The sequence below is a fragment of the Setaria viridis genome, chromosome 3 (assembly GCF_005286985.2).
Source record: "Setaria viridis chromosome 3, Setaria_viridis_v4.0, whole genome shotgun sequence".
NCBI lineage: Eukaryota > Viridiplantae > Streptophyta > Magnoliopsida > Poales > Poaceae > Setaria > Setaria viridis.
The window spans coordinates 14607016-14631122 of NC_048265.2; the positions used below are offsets into that span (position 1 = coordinate 14607016).

General features: G+C 44.2%; 4 protein-coding genes across 7 annotated transcripts; 2 read left to right on the top strand and 2 right to left on the bottom strand.

Annotated features, from left to right (window-relative positions):
• The first annotated feature begins 523 nt into the window (after positions 1-523).
• On the top strand, positions 524-3047 carry LOC117848260 (histone H3-like centromeric protein CENH3). 2 transcript variants are annotated; one of them, XM_034729597.2, is made up of 7 exons: positions 524-747; positions 847-872; positions 989-1028; positions 1480-1616; positions 1725-1802; positions 2063-2138; positions 2664-3047. In XM_034729597.2, exons 1-7 carry the CDS (start codon positions 648-650, stop codon positions 2711-2713), a joined length of 507 nt encoding a protein of 168 aa, XP_034585488.1. In that variant the 5' UTR covers positions 524-647; the 3' UTR covers positions 2714-3047. The 2 variants fall into 2 exon arrangements, with proteins under 2 accessions (XP_034585488.1, XP_034585487.1); XM_034729596.2 differs by having other exon boundaries at positions 525-747; positions 1483-1616.
• A 3798-nt stretch (positions 3048-6845) lies between these two features.
• LOC117848262 (histone H3-like centromeric protein CENH3) lies at positions 6846-12125 on the top strand. The gene is made up of 7 exons (XM_034729599.2): positions 6846-7693; positions 7809-7834; positions 7934-7973; positions 8357-8478; positions 8576-8650; positions 10802-10877; positions 11828-12125. The coding sequence occupies exons 1-7, from the start codon at positions 7594-7596 to the stop codon at positions 11878-11880; spliced, it is 492 nt and encodes a 163-aa protein (XP_034585490.1). The 5' UTR covers positions 6846-7593; the 3' UTR covers positions 11881-12125.
• Positions 12126-13903: 1778 nt separating this feature from the next.
• LOC117848261 (uncharacterized) lies at positions 13904-18474 on the bottom strand. Its single transcript, XM_034729598.2, has 8 exons — positions 18165-18474; positions 16310-16398; positions 16016-16079; positions 15514-15591; positions 15119-15195; positions 14965-15031; positions 14773-14880; positions 13904-14201 (listed from the first exon to the last, which is right to left on the bottom strand). The coding sequence occupies exons 1-8, from the start codon at positions 18234-18236 to the stop codon at positions 14172-14174; spliced, it is 585 nt and encodes a 194-aa protein (XP_034585489.1). The 5' UTR covers positions 18237-18474; the 3' UTR covers positions 13904-14171.
• Positions 18475-20957: 2483 nt separating this feature from the next.
• LOC117850508 (ABSCISIC ACID-INSENSITIVE 5-like protein 2) lies at positions 20958-23746 on the bottom strand. Of its 3 annotated transcripts, none has more exons than XM_034732341.2 (3): positions 23598-23746; positions 22574-23423; positions 20958-22348 (listed from the first exon to the last, which is right to left on the bottom strand). In XM_034732341.2, the coding sequence occupies exons 2-3, from the start codon at positions 23405-23407 to the stop codon at positions 22055-22057; spliced, it is 1128 nt and encodes a 375-aa protein (XP_034588232.1). In that variant the 5' UTR covers positions 23408-23423; positions 23598-23746; the 3' UTR covers positions 20958-22054. The 3 variants fall into 3 exon arrangements, with proteins under 3 accessions (XP_034588232.1, XP_034588233.1, XP_034588231.1); XM_034732342.2 differs by lacking the exon at positions 23598-23746 and having other exon boundaries at positions 20958-21305; positions 22277-22348; positions 22574-23573; XM_034732340.2 differs by lacking the exon at positions 23598-23746 and having other exon boundaries at positions 22574-23572.
• Positions 23747-24107: the final 361 nt, after the last annotated feature.

Genomic DNA, 24107 nt, shown 5'->3' on the forward strand with positions numbered 1-24107 from the left:
CGCGTCGAGCGCGCGGGGGCGGGTGCGCGGAGGGACTCGGGTACAGAATAAGCTATTCTGTACCCGGTACCGAATAGCGGAGGCCTATATATATATATGGGACTTGTGAGGTCGCTAAGTAGGCTGTTGGGTCACTTCGGGCCGGCCCAAAAATCATGTTGTGCCCGAACTGGCCCGGCGTGCCGAGGTTGCGGCCCAAGCACTAACCCGTGTATAGGGCTGGACTGGCCCGAGCACTATTACCCCCGTGCTGAGACCTGGCCCATCTAGCCATCTGTATTCCAAGGCAGGAACCGCTCCTCCTGTCGTTCCCTGTCACTTCCATTCACACGCCAAATAAGAGAATAAATGCAAAACTAGAGGGTCAACCGGCAAAACGTACTCCCATGCATCACCCACTGCTGTGCGGGCCCACACCCCAACGTTCGGCACGCCCAGGTACCGTTACTCCGGTAGCAAGTAGCAACCCGCGCACGGGCCACCGAGCGATGAAATAATAGTGAATACATATAATCTCAGGGTCCTACCTAGAAAACCGCCGCAGCCCTCAACCATTTCGTCGTCCTCCCGAGAGTTTGAATCAAACCGCCCCCGCTGCCGGCCGGGAGAGACAGCGCGAAGCCGCCACCGCCGCCGCAGCCGCAGCGATGGCTCGCACCAAGCACGCGGCCGTGAAGAAATCGAAGGAGCAGCCCAAGAAGAAGCTCCAGTTCGCGCGCTCCCCGCACCGGAGGGCGACGCCGACAGGTAAGCCCGCGCCCCTCCCCTGTCTCGCGAGCAGATGCTGCCGCTGCTCTCCGACTCTGCTCGTGGTGCTAAGCGCGTCCTTGTTTCCTTATTTTGCAGGTGGGGCGAGCACCTCGGGGACTCCGGTGAGTGCGTGCGTGCGGGGAGCCGGGGATCGCTTCTAGCCTTCCTTTTGCCTTTTTTTTTGAGGGGCTAGTTTATGGCGGACTTACTTGCTTGCAACCTGTTTGATGGAATGCAGGGGAGGGCTGCGGGGACCGGGGACGGAGCAGCGGCTGGAGGTGAGGCTCTGTCTGTCTTTGTTGAGTGCGGGCATCTCGGCGCGCAATTGGCAGATTTCAGTGCTTTTGTTATCGGTTTCTGATCTTTTTTGGGGATTGGTGAGTGGGGAGTTTGGAGGCGTTCCTCTGAGATTGCCAAAAGGGTGAGCGCGCACGGTGCACCATTTAGCTGTACCCTTTAGTTTGGCTGCTGCTTAACCCATCATTTGGTTGCTGCCATTGCCATGGAACTGTTGCACAAGAAGCCGTTTTTATGCTTCTCCCAGTGTTGTCACTATGGAGTTGGGTTGGCAGATTTTCATCCATTTTTTTTATGCAAGAGGTATCTTCTTTTGTACCAAGATGAGGGTTAATGTGACAGCTCGCCATATGGATGTCTCGATTTTGGGGTTGCTATCTTGCTTGCTGTTGTATTATGTGTTATTCACTTTAGGATGTTTTCTCGGGGAAGCAGGTACGCCGGGGCGGCAGCAGCAGAGGGTGAAGAAGCCCCACCGCTGGAGGCCAGGGACAGTAGCACTGCGAGAGATCAGGAAGTACCAGAAATCCACTGAGCTGCTTATCCCCTTTGCGCCATTCGCCCGTCTGGTGGGTGCAGCTGCACTGCAGCGTGTACCTTTGGCTTGTTCTCCCCATAAAAATGGGTTTGAACTGCAGACTGTCTGATGGAAGCTATTGCTTCTGATAATTTTGCAGGTGAGGGAGATCACTGACTTCTACTCAAAGGGCAAGGTAACGCGCTGGACCCCGCAAGCGCTCCTTGCGATGCAAGAGGTCAGTTATACTTATACCTATACGGCTATACCTAATGGCTTAGATTTTCCATAGATAATTTGTTGTCATGAAGTCCTTTTCTCTTAATTGGTATCTTAATACTACTATTAACAGTTTCAGATTGTGACCTTTCTGGGTGATAATTTTTTACCGTTAAATTCCTTTTGCCTAATTGCTCTGGTTAATTAAGAGTTTTAGATTGTGAGACTTTGGCATGTGCATCTTTTGACTTTTCGGATTGTTTTTCTTCCTGCCTACAGGCAGCAGAATTCCACCTGATCGAACTGTTCGAAGTATCAAATCTTTGTGCCATCCACGCCAAACGTGTTACTATCAGTAAGTTGTCACTGAATGGACATCTTTTCTTTGCATTCTTTTCAGCAAATGGAAATATATATGTTAAAATATCAGTTACATGATTCTTTGATGATTGTGCTGATATTTGATATGATAAAATATCATTTGGATCTGATGATGTTGTTTGAAGCAGCAAAATTGCTAATGAGTAGACATAACAAATTAACAATGTTTAGTTAGTTTGTGCAAAGTGCAATTCTCAATTTTTAAAAGGCCATTACAGTCATGCAGTGTGATTCTCAACAAAGATCTAAGCAAATAGAGTGGAATGGAGTTTGCTAAACAGTAAAAATATCAACAAACGTTGGCTAAAAATTCTGAAATACCAACGATCTAGGTTCAGTTTTTGTATTTATTCTGGCCTAAGTTGTATGAATGTCAAATGTTTTCTGAAGTGAAAGACGTGTTTTTGATCCAATTATTGCTGCACTTGGAAGTCGTTATGTTTTCCTTTTGTTATGGTAAAAATCACAACAATAAAAAGTGTTTACCTTGCTGTTGCAGTGCAAAGGGACATACAGCTTGCAAGGCGTATCGGGGGAAGGTTTTGGTGAATGGTGATAGACTAATCATATGTTTTGTGGACCCTACTGCCTGATGTAGGACATGAAATATGTGTGGTTGGTCTTAGCATCTTGGAGTGTAATGTAGATGTATCTTAATCCAGGGAGCAGCTTATCGTCAATCTGATTTGCTAGGTGGCTTTTGGAGCAGCCTGACATTGGCTAAGATTCAGTAGATTTTATGACTCGTTTGTAATTCAAGTGATTATTTGACATGTTCAGATGAACTGGTTCCTAGGAGTTATGGTGTCAATGAATGTTTGCATGGAATAATTTGTTTCAGGTAGCATTCAAGATATTCAGACTGAAGTATCGGTTTTTGGTCCATGCGCCTCTGATATGTTTCTATTCTGATGAATGTTACTCGGATGATCTGTTAACATGCAGACAACACAATGCTGAGAACTTGTCATATCTGTGGATTATGTGGCAACTGTAGGAGGCCGGTAGAGGGTGCCTCTTGGGATAGATTGTCATTCTGGCTGTAGTTTTTTTTTTTTTTTGAAGGAACGGCTATTGATGCTTGAAACTGAAAGTGCTGAATATCTGGAGATTGTCTCTGTAACTACGTTGAGTTTGCGAGGGCTGTGGTTTTACCAACTTGTCCTGGCTTTTGTTCAACCATTTGCTGCTTCAGCGAGCCTATAGATTGAAGAAAGAAACCATTTTGTTTGCAGGTTACATTCTGAAACTATACTCTGGTTTTTTTTTATCTCCCCTGGTGTCCATTGTTTACACATACAGATATTGGTTCAGGCTATCGATTAATCATGACCCGTACATGTTACCGGGTACTTGAGCAACTCCAAGAGCTTCCTTTTATTAGCATCAATACCTCAATTAGGAGGGGAAAAAAATAGGCTCTAACAACTCCCCTAAATTCCCCGCAAATATCAAGCGTCCCAAATCCTTCCCCATCACCCCGCATATGTCCATCGCCGCGATCTTCCCCGATCCCCCTCCCGTGGTGCTTCTTTACCCGCACGTGCAATCATCATCCGACGACAAATTCAGAACCAGTTGCCTGGAATGGATTCGTCAGCTCGTAACGAATCCATTTTAGCTATCTCCAATTGCAATTGCACAACGCAACGGTGGATTTGGCTGGTAGGAGGGGAAAATGGCACGGGGAAGGGCGATCGGCGGTGGCGCTCCTCTACCCGCACGTGCAATCATCATCTGATGACGAATTCAGCACCAGTTGCATGGAATGGATTCGTCGGCTTGTAACTAATCCATTTTACCTATCTCCAATTGCAATTGCACATCGCAGCGGCGGATTTGGCTAGTAGGAGGGGCGGAAAAAAAAAAGAGGCACGGGGAGGGCGACTGGCGACGACGCTCGGTGTGCGACGAGAAATGATCGGATGGGGAAGGGGGTGGCGGCCCAATTGAGGGATCCACACGTGCTAATGGGTTAGTTTTGAAGTATAGAAGAGTTTATTATTGAGGATCTGTCGTGTGATGATATGATTTTTGGGGAAAAAAATTAGTAGAACCTAATGTATAATTTCAGGGAATAATTTTTTTATACTTTTGGAGTTGCTCTGCAGTCCGGAACGAACTGCATGCGTGCTGGAACGCAGGAGCGGCAGAACTGAACCATTGCTGCAACGGCAGTTGCAGGGGCTTACACAAGTAATGAAGGTGAGTACATATCCTAAAAATTAAAAAACAGCGAGTGCAGAATTTGAAGTAACCGAACCTAGACATCCCAAATTGGGAGTGGCAAAGTTTGCATTTTACCATAAATACACAACGGTAGTATTTCGTTTGTATTTGTGAATTATTGTCCAAACATTGACTAATTAGACTCAAAAGATTCGTCTCGTAAAGTACAACAAAAGTGTGCAATTAGTTTTTGATTTCGTCTACATTTAGTACTCCATGCATGTACTGTCGGTGTTTTAGACCGGCAACCCGCCTAGAGGGTACCCTAGGTGGTCTTTTATGCGGTAAGGGTCGTCGAGAATCAAGGAATCAATGGTGACGCAAGGAACACGATTTAGACAGGTTCGGGCCGCTAGATCGCGTAATACCCTACGTCCTGTGTGTTGGTTTGTATTGAGGTATGTTGAGATGTGTATATCTGTGTCTTTGAGGGGGGTCCCTGCCCGCCCTTATATACACGGGAGGGCAGGATTATAAGTCTGAGTCCTAGTCGGGTACTATTACAAAGTTCTACTCGGTAATGATCCGAGTAGTTTTCCGTAAATATACTTGACTAGTCCGAGTAGGATACTCCCATCCTTGTCCTGATCTTGTCCGAGTACGTCCCTTGGTGGGCTGTCCAAGGCCTACTCGTGGACCTGGGGTATATGCCCGATATGTACCGCAAGTTTGATGTGATGGGGAATCTTCTTTTTCCATAATGCCAAAGTTGGAAAAAGGGGAACTAAACAAGACCCTAAAGTTACCAGCCGTGTATCAGAAAGAACAATTATAACCTACCTCCTCCGTCCCAAATATAGATCGTTTTAACTTTATTAAATTTATAAACTTTATTACGTACTTAAATATAACCTGTATTTATATACATAATAATATCTATATATATAGAAAAGTAAAAACAACCTATAATTTAGGACCGAGGGAGCGCTTACAGTGACATATAGCACGAAGTCATGAGTTTGAGACGTGTGGAGCATAATTTTCCAGTTACTTAAATATAACCTATATTTACAGAGGGAGCGCGGTTCAGGGGTGTGGTCGTGTGGTTTGAGACGTGGACGAGAAAAAGAATCAAAGAAACATAGGGTGCGTTCAGTTGGTGGGATGAAGTGGGACGGAACGGGACGATCCCACTTCATCTCACGTTTGGTTCGGAGACACGAGGGATGAGTCCATCCCCACAAGGGGATATTCCCTCCGAATGCAGGACACCCCCCTCCCTCCAAAACGAGCGGACGGGGGCATCCCACTTCGTCTCCTGTCAACGCCATTTTTCCCTGTCAGGTGGAGCATCCCAGCAGCAGCGCGGCTAGGACCGCCACAGGCGGAGCTATCCCGGTAGGCGGAGGCGGCGCGGCCGGAGCCATCTCGGGGGCGGAGTCGGCGCGGTCAGGGGCTGCCGCCGGGGGGGGGGGGGGGGGGCGGGGCTCCCGCGGGCGGAGCCGTCCCGGGGGGGCGGCGCGGCCAAGGCTCCGCCTCCGACAAAGCCCTTCCTAGGGGTGGGGCAGCCAGGGCTGCCACCGACGAAGCCGTCCCGGCGGGGCAGCCCGGCTGACCGAGCTCGGCGAGCAGAGCGAGGCCTCGAGCTCAACAATGACGGCCAAAAGTTATGCCGGTTGAAGACATAAGGTTGGAAGAAAAATTAATAAAGGGAAAAGGTGGATGACTGATGGGGCCGACGAAAATGTACAGGGTCCACTGTTAACGGTGTTAAAATCACCATCCATCCCTTACTCTCCATCTCTCCAACCAAATAAAAAATTGGGACGGATCCATCCCATTCAACCAAACACGAGATGGGACGATCCCATCTAAAAAACAGGGATGGGATAGTCCCGTCCCGCATTGTCTCCCAACCAAACGCACCCATAGTGTTTTGGCTGATAAACAATCGGCCACTTCCAAAAATGAATAGAGTTTTTTTCATATCTCATCAGTTTTTACAAAAAAAACATGCATTTTTTAGATTTTCAACCCACTTTAGTTTTCACGTTTTTAGTTGTACCTACGGAATACTGTGATCTTTGAAAAACAATATATTAGTATTTCATCGTAGCGACTATGGATATTCCATTATAAAATAAAGAGAAAGTAATGTCATGTAATATTGTAAAGCACATACACCTTTTGAGTAGCTTCGGATGTATCTCTTTGATCATCGATGGCATTTCTTAGAACCACGAATTATGAGTGGTTTGTCACAGATTTCAACTTCGTGATAATTACCCGCGCAGGACTACAGATATCCAGATGGCTCACGGCCCGGCAGCCCATCCAGGAGCCCTTTTTCTAGCCTGGCCGGGCCCGGCACGGTGGCCTCCGTGTCCAAGCTGGTCCGGCCCACTAGCTCGTGTGCTGGGCGTGGGCCGCCACCCCGCACGCCGGGCAGCACGGCACGACCCGTGAAACAACATCCGGCCCGCCCATATATAAATTTAGAAACCCTAACTCTTTGACTTAGGCACCACCACCTCCCAGTCTCCCTAAGACCCCACGCCGCCACCTCCCCTCCGTTGCCCGCCTCTCTCTCTCCCTTTCTCTCCCCGCATACGCAGATGGCCGACCGTAGGGCACCGCTACACCGCAGGCTCACCACTCACCTCTGCCACCCGCCGCTCGCCTCGCCTTCTTCCTCCCCGTGACGAGCAGGCCACCGCTCTCCTCCCCTACTTCCTCATCTCAATGCTCGGCGCCGCCACTCGCCCCTCTCCCCCCACCATCTGCCGCTCGTCCCTTCCTTCCACCACCATTGCTCCCCTTGCCTTCTTCCTCCTCGTGACAAGCAGGACGCCGCCCCTCCCCTACTTCCTCCCCACGCGGATCTGCGACGGGCCAGCGGCACTAGTGCGGATTTGTGATGAGCGTGTGACTCTCTCCTCTCTCTCTTCCTTCCCACCCAGGCAGCATGGGCCCGACGAACTCATCGTGCTTCATGAGCTGGTCCGGCACGAAATGGGCCCGTGGGTCCATGCCTGGGCTGTTGGTGCAGCCCGTGGGCGGGCACAGCACGGTGGAGGCGTAGTGTCGGGCCTGGCCCGGCATGAAGTTGGCCGGTCCTAGCCGGGCCCGTGCCAGGCCGGGCCAGGCCGCCGTCTGGACATCTGTACCCGCGACCCTCCCACAGTTTTTTTTAATAATTGCACTTTTTTTTTCCGCTTCGAATTCAACCCGCCGTCGCCCGCCCGCCGGTCTCCGCCGCGATGGCTCGCACCAAGCACCCCGCCGTGAGGACGGCGGGCCGCCCGCCCAAGAAGAAGCTGCAGTTCGAGCGCTCCCCTCGCCAGAGGGCGGCGCAGACAGGTAGCGACCCCCGTCCACCGCACCCACTCTATCCTCCGGCGAGAGGACTCGCCACTGCTGCTTTCCTTCCATCCCCTAATGCTGAACCGCATTCTCATCTGATCCTTCTGTGCAGGCGGCGCGGGCACCTCGGGAACCCCGGTACGGGCGGGCGGGCGGAGGGGGCGTTGCGGTGGTTGTTTATTTTAGGATTGCTTTGGGTTGCTGGGACCTGCTTGTAACCTTTTTGATGGAATGCAGGGGAGGGGCGCGCCGGCCCGGGATGGAGCGGCTGCCGCTGGTGAGGTCTCTTGGTTATCAGTCGGATTTTTGGGGTTTTTTCAGCGCGTGTTCCAGGATTTTGGGGGGGGGGGGGGGGGGGGTTCTTGGGTTATTTGTACTGTTTTTCAACGGCCTTCCTTTGCAGAAATTGCCCTGAGCACGCAAGGGGCATATTATCAGTGGCAAAGGCTTAGCAATGTCGCTGGAGAACTCTAGTTATGCTTGTTCTTTGGTGATTTGGGGATGGGTTGGTGGTTTCTCCTTACTTTTGTGGTAGTAGGTTTCGGTTGTTGCAAGATGATGGCTCCCGCACTAGTTTGCCATCGGGAGTACCGTTCATTCTTCTTGTTTCTTGTTTACTCGATTGGTTATTCACTTTAGGATGTGGTATTGGAGAAACAGGGGTGGCGGGGCGTATTAAGAAGCCGCATCGGTGGCGACCAGGGACGGTGGCTCTGCGGGAGATCAGGAAATTCCAGAAATCTACCAACCTTCTTATCCCATTTGCTCCCTTTGCTCGTCTGGTGGGTGCATCTTTGATTTGTCCTCTCCATAGACCATAACAGAACATCTGGAATCCACACTGTCTTAATGAGGCAGTGGTTGCTGATGACTTTGCAGGTGAGGGAGATCACGAATGACTATTCAAAGGAAGTGACACGCTGGACTCCTGAAGCCCTCCTTGCAATGCAAGAGGTTAATGCTGAAGCATGTCTCGTGTATCATTTAATTTAAAAAATTAATGTGCATTAATTGGAGGCCCCTAAAGTATCAAATCTTCAAAACATGAATTGTCATCTTGAAATCCTGTCTTCCTTGTTGGTAACTTGGTATGGTACATATTTATGAGTGAATATATAAAATGGAATGAAATGTCTCATTGTAGATTGCATCTTATCTGATCTAACCTGCTTGCTATTGGTGATTGACCGATTGATGACTAAAATGTGAATGATTGAAATTCTGAAGCTTATCAAGCATATTTTGTTCAATGGCTTGATCAGAAATTCAATGTGATATTCAGCATTTGGAAACTGCTTTACCTTGTCTACATAAATTTCTCACCATTATGTTCTTTTTTTACTTAATTGGTATGGTACTAGTTCAGAATTTCATATTGCTAGATTTATGAGCAATTACTGTGGTGATCTGTGCAATTGCACGGCTAGTTTTAAGAAATCCAAGTGCGCATGTACTGTTTGTATCATTGTGACTTTTATAATCAGTTTTATACTTTGTCTAATTGTCTTTTTTATTTATTTTTATTCGAGTATAGTTTTTTCCCATGATGTGAAAAGATCCTAGTCTTTTAACATTTTTCTTTATTTTTGCACCTAGCTATGTTTTTTATTATATATTACATTAAATGATCATGTGGATTGCACCTTTGATCTTAAAAATGCATGCGATGTGCAAGAAACTTATGCATTTACTAAATTGTATGCTGAGCTTTCTCTTTTTTTGGTGCATCCTCCTTTTTTCCTCTCGAAGGCGTAGCATAGTAGTATTGCATCCTCCTCGGCTATCTACCATTAGCTATGTGGTCCGAGGTCATCTTCTGATACACACTACTTCACTTCATGTCAACTGTCAACGTTCTCCCAACCGGTACAACAAATTCATTCCCTTGTACTACTGCATAGTGTACAAATAGTGTCAGCCAACCAAACTATCTACGGAAAGGAGGGATACTATATTATGTTATTCTTTTTAAGGGGACGCTTGCCTTTTCCCATGATTAGAAATTTAGAATAGATCAATCGCCCTCTTGTATCAAGTCTTATCTTCTTTTATTTATGTTTACACCTAGTTATGTTTCTATTTTCTTATTACATTGTACATCAAAAGATTATTTCAATTGTAACCTTGATCCCTAATATGGATACAATGTGCAACGAATTCACAGATTATTTTTATTTTGTTACCTTTTTTTTTTGCGGCACTTGACTTCTTTATTAATAACAGTAGAATAATGGAGAAAGATGCATATCAGTCTTTTGGATTGGTTTTTCTTTTGTTATGGCAGTAATGGGTAATTATAAATAGGTATAGCTATATAGTGAGCTTTCAGGTTATTTTGTAATGGTAATGGTTGGTAGTTTATAATCAGTATAGGGGCGTTTTGGGTTAATTTTTCCTAATGGCACTGGTGAGTAATTTATGAATGCATATAGGAGTATTGCAGGTTAATTTTTTCGTAATGGCAATGCTGGGTAGTTTTTTCTTTCTTTTTTCTCTAGTTGACGTGGTAATTTTTAGGTCTTGAGAGCAAAACCTGGAGGCTTTTCTTGTTGGCCAAATACTAAGATAATATGATATTAGAAAGGGCTGTGACATGTTCATTTTAGATTCCAAGTTGTCTGAATTGGCATGCTTCTTATGTCTATCTTGTTTGGTATAGGATAGATGCAGTGTCTTGCAAGTTGCAACAAGATCATGTGTCTCTTTACTACACCATTTAAGATCCATTTCAAATTAGAATGCAGTCTGCAGTAGACAAATGAGGAAGTGGAAATGATCAGGGTTACCAGTAACTGCAGAAGAGAAACTATCCTTCGGTCAACAAAATAGAATATCTTCCGATGATGGCTTACGAATTGGAAAGTAGAGTGACTATTTATTAAATGACTAAAGCACAAACGGACTGCAGCCATTCTGATTTGTCGTGTGTTTATGCATGATTATTATGATAGTATAAATTTCCTTTGGCCATCTATTTTTAGAAATGCCATCTTCCGCATAATGGGCAAAAGGAACATAAACTTGACTATATTTCTTTTACTTTTTAACCACTGCAATTTTGCAAACTTTTTTTTGTTTCTGATATTGTTTCCTCCCTGTTTGCAGGCAGCAGAGTTCCACTTAATTGAGCTGTTCGAAGTGGCACTTTTGTTGGCCATCCATGGAAAGCGTGTTACCATCAGTAAGCTAAACAGATATCCCTTTTCCATTCATTGCGCTGAATTGGAATGTCTTTATAATTCATAAAAGAATCTCCATCACGTGATTTTATTTAACAATTCTACTTAGATTTGCTGTGACATCTGATGTACATGTTATTTGATACTTGATTCTCAATGAAGATTTCAACTAACTAGTCATTAACGGTTGTCTTTGATAGTGGACCAGAATCTGCTAATTAGGGTTTAGTTCAGATTGAGATGCCGTACAATTGAAGTGTTTACTAAATACCTAAATAATAGGAAATGTGGTTTCAAATCAGGCAGAACTGAAACGAAAAACATGCTGGTTTTAATCCTCTTTAAAACTTTGTAGATTAAATAAGTCGCTTTGCTTTGTGTAAAAAGGATTAACCCTGATGTGTTATGTTTGGAGTTATAAGTTGTCCTTACTAGTACTAAACCATCACACATGGGCCAACCACACTAATGTTAACTAACGATTAACTGGCTAGGATGTACCAATTAGTATTAGAGACGGGCACCCTTGATGCATGTGCATGCGGGCATGTGGATAGGCCCATGGCACAGCTGTGCACCGAGCAGTGAGTCACTGAGGGTGTTAGTAGTGGTGGTTTGAGTGTAATAACATCCTAGGCTGTTAGCAGTGGTGTGGACATCGACCTAGCTTATATTAACGTAGCACTTTTGGGATAACCATTTTACGTGAGGCAAGGATGAAAATGTAAGAGATGTTATGTGTCCGTGGACACATCGGAAAGGTCACTTGAGCCATAAACAAATTTTGGATGCTGGGTGTTACATTTTGACTTCAACGAAACCTTCTCTTAAACAGAAGGAACTATTTTTCGATTGAGCTACATAAGATGGGATAAATAAAGTGTACATCCTTTTAAGTCTGCTTTCCTTCTCATGACATTTTTTTAAAAAAACTTTTTCTGTGATGCTGCAGTGCAAAAGGACATTCAACTTGCTAGGCGTATTGGGGGAAGACGTTGGTCATAGACTAGTTAAATATGTACTCTGAATCCTGCAGCATGATGGAAACATTTCCTGTACATCTTGTTCGTAGCATCTTGACTTGGTAGATGTCTTTGTACTGTCGTTCTAAATCTAGTTTAGTTAATTTTAACTCTTTGTTGAACCTTGCTCGATGTCAGTGCACCAAGGTCAAACATCTGACTTCAATCTCGGTTGTGAAACATAACAATGGTCGCAGTGATGGAGTTGTTACCTTCTTGCTTGTCCAATGGGTTGAAACTGTAGTATATATGCTTGTGAGTTAGAATGTATAAACGGCGAATTTGATAAAATCAATGATCGCATATACAGTGCATCATGCAGATTGCAATTTTAGCAGCAAGCAAAACTAGAACATCTTACTTTCCAAAAAAAACCTAGACAATCTTCATGGATAACATTGCCATGCTCGGCGATTCAGATTTGTCTATGAGACACTAAAGAATCTGTAAAGATAAAAACAATCTGCTTGGCTGAGGCACATAAAAAAATGCCATCTGAAAATGAAGTCACGAGTTCAAACAAAATCACCCCAAGGTGATGGCATTGTATTTGCTGTCCCATACAATCTACGTTACAACACTTTTTTGGCACAAGTATACAAATCATTCAGTATGAAAGTGGAGTTCGACCATTGTCTCTCTAAAGCTACAAACTTAAATGGCGCAATTTTGCTCCAAAATGACCATGCAAATGTCTGTTCTTGACCGAGCAATTGCCGCTCCACCTTTCCCAAATTCCCCTGCGCGCCGCTAAACCCATCGCTCCCCTGCCACCAACCCATCGCTCCCCTGCCACCATGGGCGACGACAACTTCATCACCAAGGACATGTTCCAAGAGGCAATCGACAGGATGATCGTCAGGATGAACAACATTGGGAAGAAATAGAGGATTAATCTCAGAGCCTCCAAAACATAAAGCATTTGCCTCAAATGTTTCTTGCTCTATTTTTGTGTGTATTTCGATTTTCTTCCCAGCAATTCTTATCTGCCCTGATATCAAGTAGGGAAACACGGTACGTGGCTCCTAACAATGCTGCTAACACCTGAGTAGTAAGCATATCATCCCCGTTTCAAGCACCTCTTCACTGATTTCAATAATTTAGCCCATCTTTGCCTTTCACTATGTCGTCCCATCCTCTTATCCATGGTCGGGAGAAGCATGCGTGGTCAGGTTTATCTGTGACCTTCAATTGGATAGCGGCAAACACCTGTTTCAAATTGTACTAGAAAGAAGTAGCAGAATAATTGTCGTGGTATGTCATAACCAGATTTCAATTAAGATCCTCTGGTGGCTCCTGACCAGTGAGCGGTTTCCAAAAATTTGGACTTTCATGAGGAATCAAACATACCTTGAATTAGAATGCATATAAATCTAAAAGAGTAATTGAGTCTTTACTATGCGGTGAAAAGCTCAATATTGCATAAGTATACTCGCCTTGGCATGGACCCGATAGTTTACGGAAGTCAACGAAAGTCATTTAGCAACTGGTTTTTTACCATACATTGTGGTGGATCTTGGATTGAGATTTTGCCTTTATCCAATGTGTTTGGGCCTTTGGGGGTCAATCATTCACTTGGGATGTGTATCGCACTAATTGAGGTTCCGATAGATAAAGTAATGAAAGTTTTGCAGTATTGGTTGCGCTGTTAAACCGAAGGCAAACTTTTGAAAACTCCAGAACAGTACAGGGAACTGACTTTACATGAAGTTTGAATTGCAGTTTTATCAATAAAAATTAGCGTGATATTTTCAAATGCTCATGAAAAGATACTAAACAGTGAAAACTGGACAGTTTTTCGAGAATCAACAAGACATGGGAAAAGAAATAAAGTAATACACCATTACTTCTATTTATGTTCTTCTGGCACACCACACCTAAATGGATATGTAAGAAGTATTTAGCAGATCAAATGGTAAAGAAAAAACTATAGACCCATGTATGTGACTTGGTACACTTGCTCAAAACATAAAAATCTGCCAGGTTCCAGAATAGAAAAACAAGACTGGTCAAAGATGAAATATTCCTTTTATATAAGGTGAAAGTCAATGAAAAGTATCTAATACAGGAGCGGATTTGGTAGACAAAGCAATGCCTTACATTTCGAATTCCAACAAGACTGATGAAGCCCCTGCAATATCATCTTCACCACTTTTATTCTCAAACTACTATTACATAAATCGAGTACAAGAAACTGCCAAACTACCCAGCCTCGATTCACCTCACAAATAGACCAGAAAAAAAAAGGTTTGGTGTACATGCATAGCATAAAACTCAGCCAAGTCTTGCTTCTCGGTGCAAAACCTGAAAAGAATATATTTGCATGAACTTATTGTAATATAGCACAACAAATAGATGACATTATAAAATGCATGTGGTCAAATTTCTGGACAATTGACCAACAAATATGCATGGAAGGACTTCAATAATGTTAGAGATCATGTTGTTATCTAAACCCAAATCTCTTTAGCAAGGGCCAGAGCAAAATTTAGTGGCTTATAGATAAATGAATAATTTAGACTCAGCATAGAAAAGGTTTAAGATTGATGTCTTATATGTCTGGCAGAAACATATCACATTAGACTCCTATATTGAATGTAATTAGATGCAAAAGTGTTTAAACAAAAACATAATGTCTGTTTACTACAGCAGATTTTGTGTTGTGAATTTCAGTTAGTGACAATAATCAGTTGTCCATCAGTATAATGCCTGATAATGCATGGTCTTTGTTACAGAGTTATCACTAATATGAACAATATTTATGAGTTTAGCAATCCAGCAAAATTTTCTATTAATTTCTGAGTCTAGTAAAAAATAGCACACACATCATTCACGTGCAACTGAACTAATAACATCAAACAATACAAACTTCTACCTCCTCAGCAAACTTGATCAAGATTGTCGTCCTTGGCCTTTGCTGGCCTTCAATTGGCACAAAGTGTGCAGTGACTACTGCAGGAAAGCCAGCATTATCTAATACACCCTACAAAAAGTTACAGAATAATTTGAAATAAGCTCAGGTCAAATGATAAGATCAACGGTTGGACGTGAGAATTGGAAATCCTACCTTTACAATTCCTGCAACAAAGGCTCCGCAGTTGAATGCTCCCATATCTTTTGGCACCGAAATGAACCTGCCAAAACAGGGGGAAATTTAAAACATCACATTTTAGAACTGTAGAAAAAAGAAAATATTATGAAGTCCTCATAGGTCATCAAACCGGTTAACAAGAAGCTCCTTTTCACTAATCATGTATTCATCCTCATGTTCAGTTCCCTTCTCAAGTGAGTCAGCCACCTGGTAACATAAGAAATCAACTGGTGGAATCAGCAAATAAATGTCAATAGTTTCAGTCAGAGTCTAGCTAGTTGTCAGTTAGAGTCAAAGGTCAGCTTGCGGCATGCAGCAGGTTGTTGCTCATGCCCAAGTCTCAGGAGGCTACTATCGCCATGATCTTTGAGTTGAGCTATTTATACTAAGGAATAAACCAGAAAACACTGCAACATTCACAGCAATTCCTCGCTGATAGCAAAGCTCAAGGACCACAAAAGATGTCAATCACTCCATTACGAGATAGAATAGGAATCAGAAAGATAGTCACCAGTAACATGTTACCTTTCCAAATAGGACCTTCCATACAGTGCTGTGAATGAATGATAAAATCCCCAGAAGTCGTGTTTCTCGCCTATTCCCCTGAAATAATAACTCATAATCTTTACTAACATCACTACCTCAAAAATGAAAAACTAGGAAAAGAAACACAAAGCACAGATTAATTATTTAAATCCAGAGAGCACTTGAAGTTGTTATAGATATTACAGCATATGAACATTCCATCTTATATAGTTAATTAAAAAGATGAGCTGATACAGTGACACTACAGTTATTATTCAATTTGTTCATGAAAATGCACTATGGCTTATACTAAATGTACACTGCTTGGATATCCATATGTGATATATCAGATATGAGCTTCAAGAGTAAATTCTGCTTAAAAAAACAAATTATTTTCAAAAATAAATAAAACTATAAAATGTTATCTGCCAAGAGAAAGTTTTATTTCAGCCTTTTACAATGCTAAAATATATAATGCAAGCCAAAAAAACTGGGAACAAACCTTCTCTCTGTGACAGAGAAGTTCAAGTACCCTTGCACCAACAGCATAACCAGCATCCTCCAGTCTGAGAAGAAAGCAAAAGAAAAATATAGAGCTCAGATGAATTTATAGGTCCATGGATAAAATTTATAGAATAAATTTATGTCATCTCGGTATAACATAATAGCATGTTGTAACTGAGAGAGTTGAACCACATATCAATCAAGACAATGTTGAAAAAAAGCATCATGATAGCAAATAGTCAATTAACTCAGTACAAGTTCATCAGACCAATATACACGCAATAAAGACTACCTCCGTTCCAGCTCCGCAATGTTGTCGACTTGTGTTTGGTTGTACTGTACCAACTCTGAGAATAAGAATGCAAATGCACTCAAACTGACCTACAGATGATAGAAAATCACTTAGTATATAATGCAACAAAAAAGGCCACGAGAAAAAACAACTTAGTTACAAAACAGAAACCCTAGAGACACCAAGCCCATGAGTAAAGCTCATCATAGTTTTTGACCACTGAAATTGCAAAATTTGTCGATAAGCAACAACTCACTGGCCACTAATAAACATGTCAATAAGAAACCTCAATTGTAGAAAGAAGAATGACAAAAAATGTTCTATGCAATAAAATATTCTGTTGGACTGTGGTGATCACACTTAGACACTGGATGCAGTGCAAAATTAGGAGGGTATTGGGTACTTACACTTGGTGAACTGGGTTAAAATGGCACTTTTGAGGGGTCCTGCATTTTATCCCTATGTATATGATAGTTTTGAGGGTCCTTTAACGTGATACTTATCCTTATTTTAATTCCCATTCCTACTGTCCTCAACCATGAATTTGGGCACTGAGATCACAATACAAATGGCCAGCGACAAGGCTGGTGAGCCCAGTCAGAAAGCCTAGGGCTCATACCAAAAAGCCATATTGTGTCTGGCTGGCTTTGAGAGCCTAGAATCCCATGCCACCACCAGCAAATTTAATAATAACAAATGGTCTGCATCAACGCGATTGTCTGGTAGGCTGGCGGTATGGTTTTGCAGTTGTTAATCGTATTAGATTCGGAGAGACAAGGGAAATTTACTCCCAGCCCTCTAATTTTAAGTGTTCTTCGGTTCACTTCTATAAACTCCACCCTTTTAAGACTTCAGTTCATTATCCTTCTTTAAACTTTACTTCAAGCTGGCTGGGTGGAGATTATTTGAACATGTTGGAACAGATGAACCAAGTATTATTAAATTCCAAAACAGAACTGACCCCCTATGATCAAATGCTTTTGTATGAATAAACAAACTGAGCTCTTGGAAATTAACATTCTATAACAAATCTCAAATTCAATAAAAATGCAGTTCTGTTCACCTAGCAAACACATTACTGCAGTGCGCACTCATGATACTGTTCCATAAAGGTTAAAATAGTGAGGATTCTATTTTAGAAAACAACCATCGACAATTGAGATGATATTTTCCTACCCATCATATGAACTCTGTTTGCAACTGACAGGCAAAAGAAAACATAATTTCCCTTCATTGATTTTTTGCTTATAAGCAATGACAATAGTTTAGGTCCACTTCGATGAACTTCAGAAAGCAATGGGATCTACTTTTTTTTTTCCAATTTCTAATTGATATGAATGTGCTCCATCTAGTCACGAGCAAGGTTTGTTTTAAAATGTGTGTAGTTGTTAGTTAAACTCTTCAACTAAACTATCAATACGAAATAAGTAGATATCCAAGATGAAAAATGTTAAGAGCATATTTGTCTCAAAATGTTTCAATCATACTGTAATTTCAATATGTGTCTACAAGGAAGCTACAGTAGAAATCGGGGGATCAAATTTGTGTTCTGCAGTCCATTCTGCTTTAAAAGGCAACACCAATTAGTGAACAGAAGGAGTACAAATGAATTGAGACAAATTCAAGTGATTGTTACCAAAAGCATCAAATTATTCAGTGGACCAATCATCTGGCCACTGCTTGAACTAAAATGATTAAGAGAAATGATCCTCTGGGAGTGCAACGAACTGGAAGGGATCACTTTTCCGGTGCGGTGAAATGCTTGCCCAATGTAGATCTACATCACGAGCACGGATCCAGGGTGGCCGTGCGCGTGTAGACCCGAAGGGAATTCGAAGCGGGGGCTGCCGCGTACCTCCTGCCTGCCGCGGCTGAGGGGCTTGTCGAGGACGTTGGCGTACTGCTTCGCCTTCCCGACGCCGATCATCTTGCCCGCTCCCTCCTGCTGGGTCCCGCTCTTTCACCCACTTCCGCCGGTTTCTTGGGATAGTTAGCGGCGGGGAGTGTGCGGGCGAGGAGGGCGTGCGGCGCCGGTGGTGGGGAAGGGAGGAGCAGGCGGCGTAGGAGGGGAACGGGGCGCGGTGGTGAGAGCACGCCGGTCGCGAGCGGAGATCGGAGAGGGGAGGAGAGGGGAGCCGAGGAGGAGGAAAGCAAATTCAGAGAGAACCGTGATGAGTTATTGGGCCAGCGGCTACTAGGCTTTGCCAAATGCCAAAGCCCAACTACTGCCAGATAGCCCAGGTGCAGTCACGTTGCGAACTCATCACGGTTCTCTCTGAACTTGGCTAATGGCGACGATATGCAGACAGGCCGGAGTGCCTGGCCTTCTATGGTGGAAGTAGTGGAGAATAGAGATAGAGAGGAAGGGAGGAGAAGCAGACAGAAGAGGCTGCCGGCGATGGGTTTCAGGGCGCCACGGCCATGACCATGAGCCCATGAAGACGGTGATAGTGAGAAATACATTGCTTCTGCACTGGTCTATGGCTTCGTTGAGTTAGCATTGCTTTTACCAAAACAACATCAATCGAAACAGCCTTCTCGGTTATGAATATAAACATGATCAAGACAGATTTGCGCAACAGGATGTCTTATTAGTGGCTCAAAAGCTTGATTTTGTGTCATATTGAGACGGATCGATATTTTTTTAAACTCAAGAAAGAGATTCTTAGAGGGATTGACGGTGATACAATAAGAAAATGTTTCAAGCCAAAAAAGGTGGGAACATAGACTTAGTTCTTTGTTGACTAGTGGTATTTGTTCTTACTTCTCACAATATTATTACATTTTTTAAATAGATGGTCACTTATTCACTTATATAGCAAAGTGGTTGATTTGTTTTTCAAATTGATAAGTTGCTTCGTTAAGCTTTTGGTGTATGTTGAATTAAACGGTAGAAAAGCTGTTTATAAAGCTTTCAAAAGCAGTTAGTAACGGAAGTAGATTCATAGATTCTTGTTCAGCCTCTGTTTTAAAGAACAAGGTTCTTGTTCGGAGTTGGTTCAGGCTACTATGAGGTTCTGAGCCAGCAGACAAAATCACAAAAGCAAGGGAAGAAGTACAATTCCACTATCTGAATCAAACTCAAGTTACAGGAACGAAGAGAAAACAGGCTTTCTCATCCCATGGGCCTCGATGGGAGATGTCAAAATTTGCCAAAGCTGCAAGAAGGAATCAAGAGAACAAAACCAAGGGATCAGCATCAGCTCTTCTAACCTGCCTCGGATTACAACTCCAGAACGGTCAGCAAACAAACTCTATATACAATCATCCGAGATCTTCCTTAATCCTTCCTCATCAGGTCCTGCTAATTCTGCTTCGGATTCGACTTGCTCGGCGTCTGCTTCTTCAGGCTCGCCCCGACGCCGACGCGGCTGTCCTTCCCTGCCGCAGCAGCCGCATTCAGCAGCTGCGTGCCGCCTGCTCTCGCGATCGCGACCGGCAGCAGCTTCCGTGGCTGGAACCGGGAGCTGTCTCCCGACGCCGAGGCATCGCGATCTGCCTGTGCTCTCGGCGTGCAGGCCAGGCAATGCAGGAGTAGCAGGGCGCAGACGACGGGAGCGCAGACGGCGGTGGATCTCATCGCCGCCGACCAGGATGCGTGATTGCAGAGGAGAGGCTAGGCGAGCCACTGCTAGGAAGGATACGAGCTGCCAGGTGATTTGTGAACGGAAAGGTTTCCAGTGGAGTAGGCTCGAAGGCAGCCTTGACTGAGTGATGGCGAGGCTCATCGCAGCTGCGATGCCAACGGCATGTGAGTGACGAGTTGCGGCGAGCTGGACTGGTACGGTCTCCATCGCACACCTAACCAGCGTGCGCTGCTCGTCTTTGAGGTCGAGTGCGAGCGTCGTGCAAGTCACATGGGAACCGACGATCGCGACCTGATCCGGCTGCGTTTTCTTGTCCGATTGTTCCTTCGGTTCTCGCCCATCAGGATTCAGAAACCTTCTGTTCGACTGTTCCTTTTCAGATTTTGCTGGCCCGAGTTTTCTGCGGACAGCCAGAGCCACTGGCACTGGACGCCGGAACGTAGCCGTGATGCTGATCTCGCTCGCCGATGTCATCGTGTCGCCACGCCTCGGTCGTTGTTCTTGGATGATGGTGGGTTAGAGAGGAAAGGAAAGCGCCAGGAAATCAGGCGAGGAGCTCGCGGCTGAATGGGTTGGGGCACTTGCGTTCCGCCTCACCCACCCCACTGGAATCACTGGCTCGTCGTGCAATCCAGCGGCGCGCTCCGGCGGATCTCCTCGAGACCTCGACCACGCATCACGTCGCGAGGTGCCCACACCCCTCATCATTGGGGGCTTTGGCTTTGGCGCCGATTACCATCACGTCGTAGCAACGTGCACGCCGACGAGGCGAGGGAGGGAATGCTGAGGGTTGGTTGAGTACCGGATGGACCGAGTGAAAGACCGAAAGGGATTTGGAACTTGGGTCTCAGTTCGTGAGCATTTCATAGTAAAAACAAGACTCGCGAACTGAGATTCGAATTCTGTAAAGAAAAAAAGAACTCACGGATTGGCAGAGGTGTTGCCTGCCGCTCACGGCTCACCTGAGAACGTTATCTGAAACTGGAAATGAAGGGCAGATGTTCATTAGGTCGAACACGATGCCACGTAGTACCAACGAAAAACAACAGCAAGAGGCGCACTTGGGCAACAGGCACTTGAATGCTTTATCCAGTATAAGAGCTCTCAGGACTAATCATGTGTCTAGAAGATTTACATACTGACAACGCCTCGGAAATGATCAAGGGTTGCTACTGATCCTATAGCCTCAATCTATCAATTGTTTCTTACCCCCCCCCCCCCCCCCCCCAAACACACACACACAAAAAAAAAAGAAAGAAAGAAAAAGAAAGCAAACTATATAGGTGTAATGTACAAAAATCGCTATGAGCATTGTCACCATCCCAAAATCAAAGGGCGGACGAACTTGTTCTCCTGAGCTGATACTTCGGTTCTGGAGGAGGAGCAGAGCTCAGTATCTCACCAAATTCCTGAAAATAATGTAAGTATAGGACCCCCAATGAAAAGGCAACGTTAGAAATGACATCAGAATGAATACAAGCACGAAAAAAAATTATAAGCAGCATTGCATGCAAGTAAAGCGCTACCGTTTACCCACTGTCAAGAAAAAACGCAGCATGCAGATCAAGCACTCAATTACTTCATGGTGCCAAAATTTGATGCATCGCCAGAATAGAAAAGGAGCGTCACAATCTCATTGTGCTAGGCTTAAAAAGAAATGGATTGTGAGGTCATACATTGTGAAATAACAAATCTGATCAGTGCAAAATCTGATAAATAGTATAAAGATGAATGGAACAAAGTTTCTCAACATAACTAAAATTTCTAATGCTCAGCAGAAGCTCTGTTTCTGGCAGTCATAACAAAAGTATTGGCATCAAGCATCTCCATATATAACTAGTAAGTTATGATGCAATTGCAGATATTGTCCAATGTCCATTAGGTTCTCTGAATCTGAGGACTTGTTCCCATTGCAAACCTTAATAATGAGGAAAATACTTCCTCTCCCCCTTATATAGATTCTTATTGCTGATTTAAGATGCTAAACTAAAAAATACAAACAACACATGTGTGATGTTGTAGAAAGCAGAAACAACAATGAAAGCCTGGTTGACTAACTTCAAAATTGTTCATCCAACACTGAAAGAAAATAGTAGTAACTTTTAGGAGGTCAGAGAGAGAGAGAGAGAGAGAGAGAGAGAGAGAGAGATCTAAAGCATCATACGTCAATTGTGGTTGTCAGGTAGCACATGACATAGCTATTGAGCACTAAAAGAAAAAAAAGGAACCAGGAAATGAATAAATAGTTAACATAGAACAGAAGACTTGACCATCTGAAGAACAACAGTTTTGCAAGAACTGACAGTTTAATATGAAGACATAGTGAAATGTTTTTTGCTGAATACCCTCCACAGAAAGAACAAGAAAAGGATAAAAGTACCTTCTGTTTCTTTAGCCTCTCATTCTCCTCTTCAAGAAGGGATACCTTGTTTTCGAGCTCATTAGTATAAGCCTGCCAAGCACAATGCATAAAGTAATGAAACTGATAGCTATACATAGAAGGAAAAAGGAAAGTCCAATTGTAGCAGGTTTCATATCCTAGCTAGACAGTACAAAATAAATACCAAAACCCATGCCTTCAACATTTCATGAGGCCTTCATGTTGCAATCAAAACGTCATAACAAACGATGACATTGGGTATAGAAATTAGAAATGAACAGGACAGAAGAGGTAGACCTGCTTTCTCGCTCTTGACCGTGCAGCTGATTCCCTATTTTTTATCATCCTCTTCTGCCTTCTTTCAATCACCTTATCTACCACCTCCCCTGAGACACCACGCTTGCGCCCAGGTGTCTGAGGGTCCGAAAATGCACCAAGTGTTGGTGAAGTAATCTGGCCATCGGAGTACATTGAATCCAACATAGCACCTGTAGCAACAGACAATGGCTGGGGAGCCAACTGACCAGCCATGTATGAACCCACCAAACTCGGTTGCTGGGACTCCAAAGCTTGCTGCTGGTACTGCTGCAACAACTGTGCTCCAGGGTTCAAACTGGAAGTGCCAGCCACCATAACATTGCTCCCAACTGTATCCATATTGACCAGCAAATCATCTGAATCCCTCATAAGTCCTTCCGGAACAACCCCAGCTTTAACCAAGAAGTCCTCAAGTGTCATCTCCCCAAGCGTCGGCTGCCTCTCCCGCCTGTGCCGACCACCTTCTCTAGCACTGGTCTCTGGTCCATCCTGGATGCCCTTCCACACCTCATCAACAGTCTTCTTGCTCAGCTGCGGAGGCATCACAATGCTCCCTTGTCGCTGCAGGCTCGATGCTGGATCAGGCTTGCCTATGACAGGGCCATTCGGGTCTACACCGTCAGGAAACACGGTCTTCAGGAGGTCATCGAAATTCATGCTAAGCAATGGCTCTCCCAAATGGTTCTGCACCTCATCCAGGGTAAGGTTGTATAAAGAACCCTGTCTTGCCAAACCCTGAATCTGCCCGCGTTGCGCCGAGCCAGCATCCCCACCTCCGCCACCTCCAGCCTGTGATGCCATTGCCTGGATCATGAACCAGGGACGGACCCTGTATAGCAGTATAGGACATGGATGTACACATGTACACCCAATAATTTTGCAAAAAATCGAAGTTAGTAAGAAAAATACATGGTCAGATCCGAATACGAATAGCATGTGTTAGGGGTTTGGGCGTTCGATTTCGCACAGCAGGAAGGGAGGGGAAGGGAATGGGCGGGCATACCCCTGTCGGACGCTCGTCGCCGTCGAGGCGCCCGACGAATAACTGGCAAGGGCTGGCGCCACTCGCCCTGTCGTCGCCGGCTCGCCGCTAGGAAAGGTAGGCCGAGACCGAGAGAGCGACGAGAAAGGTTGGGGGTGGGGAGAGAGGAGAAAGAGCCAGAAATTCAGCAGCGGCCCACGAGTTCGTCAGCCCGCCGCACGCACGAACAGCAAAAGCAAGATCAGAAGGCCCAATTTGGCCCAGCGCGCGAGACAACTCAGTTTTTTCCCCATTTTTTTTCATGTCTACCTTTTTATTCCATCTTCTTTTAATACTTCCAACAATTCGTCATTTCATAAATATGTGCCTTTCAACAATTTTAAATTATTGATTATACATTATGTAGAATCTATTTCAATAAATTTTAACATATTTTCAACATTTCATGTTCAATATGTTGAAATTGTAATATCAAAATGCCAAAATTGTAAATTCCAAATATTGAAAAAGTTGATTAACTTTGCACCTATC

Excerpts from the sequence above, each read along its gene's own strand:
- LOC117848260 (XM_034729597.2), top strand. The coding sequence starts at position 648 with ATGGCTCGCACCAAGCACGCGGCCGTGAAGAAATCGAAGGAGCAGCCC. Across the intron at positions 1,617-1,724 it reads TTGCGCCATTCGCCCGTCTG|GTGAGGGAGATCACTGACTT; the intron begins GTGGGTGCAGCT and ends ATAATTTTGCAG. Across the intron at positions 2,139-2,663 it reads CGCCAAACGTGTTACTATCA|TGCAAAGGGACATACAGCTT; the intron begins GTAAGTTGTCAC and ends TTGCTGTTGCAG.
- LOC117848262 (XM_034729599.2), top strand. The coding sequence starts at position 7,594 with ATGGCTCGCACCAAGCACCCCGCCGTGAGGACGGCGGGCCGCCCGCCC. Across the intron at positions 7,974-8,356 it reads GGATGGAGCGGCTGCCGCTG|GGGTGGCGGGGCGTATTAAG; the intron begins GTGAGGTCTCTT and ends TTGGAGAAACAG. Across the intron at positions 8,479-8,575 it reads TTGCTCCCTTTGCTCGTCTG|GTGAGGGAGATCACGAATGA; the intron begins GTGGGTGCATCT and ends ATGACTTTGCAG.
- LOC117848261 (XM_034729598.2), bottom strand. The coding sequence starts at position 18,236 with ATGATCGGCGTCGGGAAGGCGAAGCAGTACGCCAACGTCCTCGACAAG. Across the intron at positions 15,032-15,118 it reads AAGGAGCTTCTTGTTAACCG|GTTCATTTCGGTGCCAAAAG; the intron begins GTTTGATGACCT and ends CTGTTTTGGCAG. Across the intron at positions 14,202-14,772 it reads TGATCAAGTTTGCTGAGGAG|GTTTTGCACCGAGAAGCAAG; the intron begins GTAGAAGTTTGT and ends TATTCTTTTCAG.
- LOC117850508 (XM_034732340.2), bottom strand. The coding sequence starts at position 23,530 with ATGCTATTCGTATTCGGATCTGACCATGTATTTTTCTTACTAACTTCG. Across the intron at positions 22,349-22,573 it reads GGTCAAGAGCGAGAAAGCAG|GCTTATACTAATGAGCTCGA; the intron begins GTCTACCTCTTC and ends TGTGCTTGGCAG.